The sequence below is a fragment of the Myxine glutinosa genome, chromosome 7 (assembly GCF_964187855.1).
Source record: "Myxine glutinosa chromosome 7, kmMyxGlut1.1, whole genome shotgun sequence".
Taxonomy (NCBI): Eukaryota; Metazoa; Chordata; class Myxini; order Myxiniformes; family Myxinidae; genus Myxine; species Myxine glutinosa.
This window is the reverse complement of record NC_136267.1, coordinates 146,696,069-146,705,195: the sequence shown is the minus strand read 5'-3', so window position 1 is coordinate 146,705,195 and position 9,127 is coordinate 146,696,069. Positions and strand designations below refer to the sequence as shown.

The window sequence follows — 9,127 nt, the reverse complement described above, 5'->3', positions numbered from 1 at the left end:
GGACTGACAGACTGACGGACTGACGGACAGCGTGCAAACCTATAGTCCCCTCCGGTGTACACCGGTAGGGGACTAATAACAATACATTAAAGTTTCTTAGTTTGACCTTTGACCTTCATTTTGACCTTGACATTGACCCCGTATCCAAAAAATAACCAGAAATGGACTCCCCGCACTTTAAAACCCCTAGAAAGAGGTATTGCACGACCCTCTAGGTCATCGAGATCAAAAGTTTAAAATTGGCCAACATCCAAGAGAGCGGCGGCCGCCATCTTGAATTCTGAGAAATGCTCAACGTTGCACAAGTAGCAACGAAGCTAATTTGACTCTTAGTCAGGTTCACTGTTTTTTCGTTCAAAATTTTGGTAGATTAGCAAAACTATACATTTTTGGAATATTCAGGGCATGAGGAATCCAAAAATTAAGGTTCGCATTTGCGTAGATACCTTTGCGAAAATGACACTCAGGACAGTGATGAAGATCTGTAAAAGCATATTCCTGAACGGTATAGACCTCGTAGATCCTGTGTATAGGACTTATAGTTCAATCTGATACTACCTATAACTTCCTATAACAACCTATAACTTCAAAGGACTTGCAATATCATGTATTATGTAATACAGTTATATCACAAATATAAAGACAATGGTTTTCAATTACCTTTGTTTGTTGCTTTTCTATAATCCTGAGCACTATTTTGAGGCCTTTATTGGATTCCTTGACCCAGAAAACATAGGATTAGCATATTTAATTAAGTCTCTAGGTTGACTAGAAGCCGAGATCGCGCAAAATATGTATTTTATGGCGGCCATTTTCAAAATCCAAAATGGCGGCCATGCAGGTGTCTGTGCAAATGCCAACATTGATTTTCGGATTCTCCATGCTCTGAAGATTCCAAAAATGTACAGGTTTGCTAATCCCAAAATTTTGAAAGAAATTATATTTGTTAACATAGTGAACCTGACTATCTCCTAACTATCTAGAACACATTTCCGTGAAAAAAGTTCGCAGTAGTTAACATTGCAGGGTCAACATTTTGGCAACCAGACTAACACGGAAGGAGTACACAACTAACCACAGCCACGAGCAACAACAACTGTGTTATAAAATATCCTTTATCCGTATGTTTCTCTTCATTGTACATCATCATTGACATTCGTAGATAGATATGCAATGTGTTTATGAATACAACATCCTGTCATTTGATTAAACCCGTCAGAAAAGCGACGAATAGACACACCTAGTTTTGTTTAAAGGAATGCTGTGGCACGAGCTTTACCAAGAAAGAAGAAAAAAGTCACATGTGATAGAGATCACACACATGCTAAAATATGTAATTTGGTGTCTGTCTGTCTGTCTTGTCTGACTTTTGACCATGATACATTCGGCCGTTACTTATCCAAGCTCCACCAAACTTGAGAGGTGGACTAAGGGTCACACAATGAAGGTTGTAGCAAATTCATTTGTCCCCCTCACCAAGGGGGTTTTCTCTGCCAAAGGGGTTTCCCACCAATGAGGTTGCATGTTGAGGTGTATATCTGTGTTAAGATAGCTTTATCGTGGCATTTTTCCAAAGCTGCTTGTAATAACAACGCTAATGATAATAGCACAATATTAATGTTATGACAAAACAATATTAATACGAATTATATCCCATCTCCCCAAGGGGTGTTTCCTCCTTGACCAAATGCCGTGTTAACATGTATAAATAGCTTATAATGCTGTTTTGTGGGAGCAACGACCTCTCCCAGAAATAAAAAATATTATAAACCACAAACACGTTGAATTACCTTTTGAAACAGTCGCTCCTGCTGTTTAACATGAAACTGAAAGGGAAGAAACCCGGGGTGTGTTCAGTTACCAAGCAGCTACCTAGCGCTTGCCAAGCTAGCCGTTCCTTATCAACGGTTTTGAATGGAGTGCTTGCTCGAATGTTTAAGCCACTTTGCAACTGCTCTACAATAATCTTGGTAAATGAACACCTCCCTCCCCCACCCAATGTTCTTGAAGCCCGAGCCTAGATCTACTGTAATCTATATATCCCAGAGAGGAATGACCCTTCCTCCCGCCTCCGAAGGGAACGGGTGTTCTAGTCGAGAAAAATCACAAGTCAGTCATATTTCCAATTTGAATCATAATGTATGAGGTTGAGGCTTCTATGGTTGTTGATGATGATTCTATGATCTATGATTAGATCAAAATGTATCAGTGAAAACATGATATCTGATATCCAGCAATCACAAGTGATCAGTTGGCCCAAAAACGCTCACCAAGTCCACCCATAACTTTGCCCTCAACATCGACGGTTTCCCAGTATCCACCTCCCCTCACATCCGGAATCTTGGCATCATCTTTGACCAAACCCTCTCCTTCGACAAATACACTAAACAGATCACAAAGACAGCCTTCTTTCACCTGAAAAACATCGCCCGTCTCCGTCCATCCCTCTCCTCCGTGGCTGCAGAAACCCTCATCCACGCCTTCATCACTTCCCGTCTGGACTACTGCAATAGCCTCCTTTATGGTTCACCCTCAACAATCACCAATAAACTCCAATACATTCAGAACTCCGCTGCCCGTCTACTCACCCATTCCCGGACCCGTGACCACATCACCCCCGTCCTTTACAAGCTTCACTGGCTCCCCATCTCCCAGAGAATCCATAACAAAATCCTCCTCTTGACCTACAAAGCCCTCCATAACCTGGCCCCATCCTACCTGGCTGACCTCCTCTCCAGACACACTCCCACCCGCAACCTCCGCTCTGCTGGTACCAACCTCCTGACCCCCCCCATCCGGACCAAATTTAGATCCTGGGGGGACAGGGCCTTCTCCATCGCTGCTCCCACCCTCTGGAACTCGCTACCTCACACCATCAGAGACTCCTCCTCACTCACCACATTCAAAACATCACTCAAGACCCACCTGTTCAACACTGCATTCAACATTTAACCCACAGCATCTAACCCCTGACTATCTCCTCTCCTTCTCACTCCTTTGTGCTTTGAATATTTCCCTGTTGATTCTTCTTTTTTTTGCAATTGTTTTTATGTTTTGCTATGCATTATGTTTTGCACTCTGTCAAAGCGTCTTTGGGCTTCCTGAAAAGCGCTATATAAAATAAATGCATTATTATTATTATTATTATCAGTGACTTCGTCAATATAGTGGGGGGGCCTATGTACTCAATTTCAAGTTCGTGTGCAGTTCATGTTAATTTTGGGCAACCACTATAAATGTATTCTACTGGGTCCTACTAATCGGAAAAATGATGTCGCCATTTTTTTCTGTTGACCTTTAGTGACCTTGACTCAAGGTCAAAGTTCAAACGTCATTACAGTGACCATACTTCATTCAAAGTATATCGACCTTGGTACCAAAATGTGGCAAATTTCACAAGGAACATTGATTATGACATTTGTTTTGTCATTTGCCCTCTCAGATGTTTGCAATATGCAAATTAATAAGCAAATGACCTAATTAGAGAAAAAATATGCATAATTAACATATAGTCTTCGCCATACACGTAAATCCCATCACTTCGCATTATTATTGAACGCCAATCATTAGTTACCATCTCAAATGTGTTCTGCTGGATCCTAAACTGGAAAAATATGTTGCTTATTGTTTTCTGTTGACATGTTCTTGATATTAAATGACCTTTGACATGTACTTGACTTTACTTACCTTGACCCAAGGTGAAATGTCAAATGTCATTTTAACCATGTGATGCGATCAAGCAAAATAAGCTGGATGTCTAGAATATTGATTTTTGGATGCAAGTTCCCAATGCTTTTCTTTATACTGTTCATTCATGAAACAAGAAACGTGTTATCCTGCTGTAACCCATATTTCATGCACTGGGTAAGCAAATGGTTGCTGCTCCACCTGGCTTTCATGCGTTCTCTGGAGCAGATGAAACTGGCAGATTTGCTGGCAAGGGTAAGCTTAGCTGCTGGCATGCACTGATGAAATCTTCCCCTGATGTGGTATCTGCCTTTGCATCTCTTGGTAATCGTAATGGACCATCAGCAGAAACAATTGCAGCTCTAGAAGAGTTTGTTTGTCAGTTGTACGAGCCAAGGACATCCATCACCAATGTTGGCGACCTCCGCTGGAGATGGTTCACAAAGAAACAATCAGAAGCTCAAAAGTTGCCGCCTACTCGAGGATCTTTGGAAGAAGCTATCGTGCGTGCCCACTACCAAGCAATGGTGTGGAACCAAGATGACGTGCCTGACCCACAGCTCCCACCTGCTAAAGACTTTGGGTGGAAAGTGGCAGGTGATGGTGATGGTCTGGTGGCCATCTCAACAAAGCAACTTCCTGCCCCATATGCCATCACTCACCTAGATAAGTGTGGATGTACAACAACAAAATGCAGCTCTCACTGCTCTTGCAGATCACAGAATATGAACTGCACAGAGATGTGTGTGTGTGGTGCAGATGATGACAACTGTACTAACAATGACCACGGACATGCTTTTGGGATTGATGAAGAAGAAGAAGATTATGAAGATCCTTTGTTGTGAACAATATAAGAAGCTAATCTAAAAGCAAAAACATGTTTCCAGTTTACTCAGTGCAAATATTTTTACAATGTGTGTCAACAATAACCATTAGATGCACATGGGAACACAATCATGGTAATGCAGAATTGTGGCCAAAATATGCTCTTTGAACTTTGACCTTAGTTCAAGGTCACAAGTCACAAGAATATTGACAACATCAGTCAGCTAATCGGACCCAGGATATATTTGTGATTAATTACTAACAATTAACATTTTCTGGAGACGGGATGTACTCGCCATTATATGTATAACCGGGATATATGTTTAATAGGGTATGCTAATATGCATATTTTTGTCTCTAATTAGCTCATTTGCATATTGCAAAAAAACGAAAGGTCAAATGACGAAACAAATGTCATAACCAATGTTCCTTGTGAAATTTACCACATTTTGGTACGAAGGTCGATATACAGACTTGGCATTTAACATGGAATATATATTTTTTCTTGACTTGGGTTTACTTTCTTAACTCAGTATATCAATCTGGTGAGTTTCTTTTACACTTTGGTGATTTATTTGTTAAAATAACCATGTCACTGATTGTCTGTCGCAGCAAGAAGTCAACAACATGATTATATCACAGGTGGCATGGCAAAATGTACGGACAGGTGCATTTGACAATTGGTTTCACAATCGGGTATATAAGGGTTGTTGCGTTCTGCATTAGTGGAAAACAACCGCTGCAAGTCTCCAAAAGTTATTGCCGCTTCCTCTGGAGATGGTCCGTCAACTCGACAATGCTGTTTGTCATGGAGTGGTGGCTTTACGAAATTACGGCATGAAAGAGTGTGCTATTGCTCGGCAGTATGGCATCACTCAAGGTCAGGTGTCAAAGATCCTGAAACGAAATGCTCAGAGGGGTGTCTCTACTCCAATACCGAGGCCAGGACGTCCCCGCAGAGCCACAAGGAGGGATGATCGCCAGCTGCACCGGTTAGTCCGCAATGGCCGTACTAAGTCAGCTAATCGGCTTAGGGCTGAGTGGCAGCAACTGACAAATGTGCCTGTATCCAGAAGCCTCGTCAACCAACGACTGGTTCAAGCAGGCTATCGTGGCAGGCGTCCCCTGAGAAAGCCACGCCTGACCAGACAACACCGCCAGCGCCGATTGCAGTGGGCCAGAGAGCACCGTCATTGGCAGCCAGAACACTGGAATCACGTGATCTTCAGTGACGATTCTAGATTTCTCTATGGAGTGGCCTGCCATGTGCCCGGATATGAATCCGATAGAGAACTTGTGGGCAGAATTAACGCGTCAAATCGACCACTTGGACCAGCAGCCGACCTCTGTGCGTGAATTGCAGCAGGCTATTGTCACTGCATGGCAAGCGATTCCTGTCCAAACCTTGGCAAATCTCGTGAACAGCATGCCTCAACGTGTATGTGCTCTCCTGAATGCTTGTGGGGGTTACACGAAGTAATGAACTGTAATTTTACTGTCCGTAATCCCAGTCGTAATTTAACTTTTGTTTTTGTTAAAAAAAAATTTGGCTAATGTGCAAAATAAAGAGATACTTCTGGAAAACGTACAGAAGTTTAACACAGTACTGTCCATGAATTGAGTTCGATATCAGTTTACATCACTTTCAAGGATCAATTTATTTGTTTCAAAATGTCCAATGTGGTTTTTGTTTCTTTTAAAGGTCACATTAACAAAATCTAGAATAATTTCAACATAATTCCAATGAACTTTTGGTTCTAAGACATCTTGAAAAGTAAGTTCACCCCCACAAAAAAAATATTCCATATTTATAAATGCCAAGTCTGTACTTTGAATGAAGTATGGTCACTGTAATTGACGTTTGAACTTTGACCTTGAGTCAAGGTCACTAAAGGTCAACAGAAGAAAATGGCGACATCATTTTTCCGATTAGTAGGACCCAGTAGAATACAATTATAGTGGTTGCCCAAAATTATCATGAACTGTACACGAACTTGAAATCGAGTACTTCGGCCCCCCCACTAATATGTTACTTTGTATAGGAGTCACGATTGAGGAGAAGGGTGTACAAATATGAAGCACACTCTATTATTACCTTTTATTACACATCAAGTCACAAAAATAAACCAGCTTGGGTTGAAGTACACTTGAATGGTGATCAATTTCATATTAAGGCACCATAAATCTATAATACAATGTGTGATCAATGAAAATTATGAATATAATGCAAATTTTAAATTTTCGTACTGTATACTACAACTACTGCAAATGTTTTTTTCCCCTCATACCTAGTAAAATGCATTTTTTATTTCAAACAATGTTGAGCACGAATGACAATTTCAACAACCCATCTTCAGGTGCATTGAAGGACACTGCCTTCCCAAAACTACCATTTACAAAGTAACAGCAGATATTTCCTCACAATTATACAAAAAGGTTCACTTCTTGGCACTGTCAAAATAGACAATGTTGATCAGCTGGATAGAAGACTTCTTAAATTCATTTTGGAAATTTTTGATGCCTCTCACCATGCTTCGGTACACTTCCACTGGTTTCATCCCCCCAATGCCTTCAACACAGCACACATATGGATTCACATGATGGTGTGGCTCTCGGAGCCAGAAATTAAAATGCAGCGAACGCATGGGAGAAAAATAAAGGAATAAAAACAATTTGATTCAAAATAAACTGCAGCTGATATTAAAGTAGAAAGGGGAATTCACCTGTACCAAGGAGAGGAAATGACACCGACCGAATGTTGTTTTGGTCGCAAATCCTCAGGACGTCAGCAACAACAAGTGCGACATCATATTTATCATGGTGAAGTCCCACAATGTGGACGATTACTCTACATTTTAGATATCCTCCTTTTGTCCAACGTATATATTGGCACCCAGAGGAAAAGGTTTCTGCAGAGACAATGCACAATAAGACTAAAGACAAGGTTCAAAATTTGCATCACAACTGATATGTAAAAAACAAGACCGAAGGTCTAACAGTGGCGTAGCCGGGCTTGTTGTTAGTTGAAGTATGACCTTTAGTTGAAGACGATAGTATGACCTGGATGGGGATACCAGTTACCAAATAATGTAAGTATTAAATTATTTTGAAGTACTCCAAGTCTCGACGCTGTCTGTCACCTTGGAAGTGAAGAGATTGCATTGAGACACTGGTTTATTCTATATGTTGATGTTAGTCAACACTGTCAAAGTGACGTCAGCACCATCCTGACACACACCACTGTGTGTGTTACGGAATGAGAAGTTTTGCGGCGGCCAGAGTGCAAATCCTGCCACGAACCTCCTTGAGGGAGGACCCAGTGAGTTGGTACTCATTTTGCTGACCTCAGAAGAATGACAGGGCGAGTCGACTCCACCTGATATGAATTCAACAACTATCCGGGATTCAAACACAGGGCCCTCGGATCCCACCCTAACCATTAAGCCAACACCAGGCATAGGGTGGTTGGAGGCAGTCGTAAGAAATGCTTCAATGTTTGAAAAGGCCTTAATCAAAGTTTTAATTTTATATGATCTGGGGGCATGCCGCCACCACCCCCTCCCCTCCCACCCCTGTTATATATCATCACCCTGTTGTCGTAATTTCAGTTCCTCCCAATCATCAAGTGTGATAATTTGCCCCAACCAGATATATGACGTAATATATGAACGCTCCCTAAGGTGTGTTGAATGCAACATAACTGGCAAAGCCAAATGGCATTACATTCTACCTTTCAGAAGGGTAATTGTCGGCTATAAAACTCACTTATATGTAGAATAAATATGTGAGGGACATACATATGGAGAGACAAACGCTGTAAACACAGGAACCAAACATCTACGCCGTAAAAAATAGTTTGTTTAATCTCGAATTTGCCAGTTCTAAAAGCCTCTTTGCGAGTTTGAAGAAGAGGAAGAAGCGCTAATGTATGGTTTATTCACACAGCAGTTTGAACGGAAACATTTATTATTCTACGACAATAGAAACCCTTTAGAAGGACATGGAACAGCACACAAAATTATAGCCAGCGAAGCCGGTGTTGTATTATGTATGAAACGTACGTATTATGTTTCGTACGTATTTTCGTACGTACGTTTCGTACGTACGAACGCGTACGTATTATGTTGAAAAGCCAGATTTTGCTGGATCCCTTGAGAATTTCGAAGCTTTTGACGCACCAAATCGCTCTATAGAGGCCGCCATGTTGCGGATGCGGAAGTATGCATAAAAATTGCGAAAAAGTTCAATAGGAGTTTGTTTCACCCATCTTTTTTTGATTCACAATCTTATGCACCTCTAATTTGTAATTAAAATACTTTAGGACCAACCTCGTTCCCCGGGCCCACACGGGCCCACACGAGCCCTGGTTATCTTCAACGAAAATCGTCACCAAACACCGGAACCAATGAGATTCGAGCATTTGAAAAAATATTTCAAAAAAAACTTATTACCACGTTTCAAAGGCTGAAAACGGCGTCAAATATTCTAAAATTGACCAAGAATTATTTTTTAGAAATCTCGCGGCCGTAGGGGAAAGTTTTTCACGGCCGGAAATATCCGAAGTTGAGACGGAATTCACCGAATTAATCAAGAAGGACATTTTATAAATTTTAAT

At 41.2% G+C, this 9,127-nt stretch overlaps 1 protein-coding gene across 1 annotated transcript in view; it reads right to left on the bottom strand.

Annotated features, from left to right (window-relative positions):
* Positions 1-6,596: 6,596 nt before the first annotated feature.
* LOC137431727 (uncharacterized) overlaps positions 6,597-9,127 on the bottom strand; it is a 62,669-nt gene continuing 60,138 nt past the window's right edge. The window contains exons 12-13 of the mRNA XM_078782385.1: positions 7,236-7,421; positions 6,597-7,081 (exon numbers count right to left, since the gene is read on the bottom strand). Coding sequence (XP_078638511.1) covers positions 6,951-7,081; positions 7,236-7,421 — 317 coding nt within the window. The 3' untranslated portion in view covers positions 6,597-6,950. The remainder of the gene's footprint in view (positions 7,082-7,235; positions 7,422-9,127) is intronic.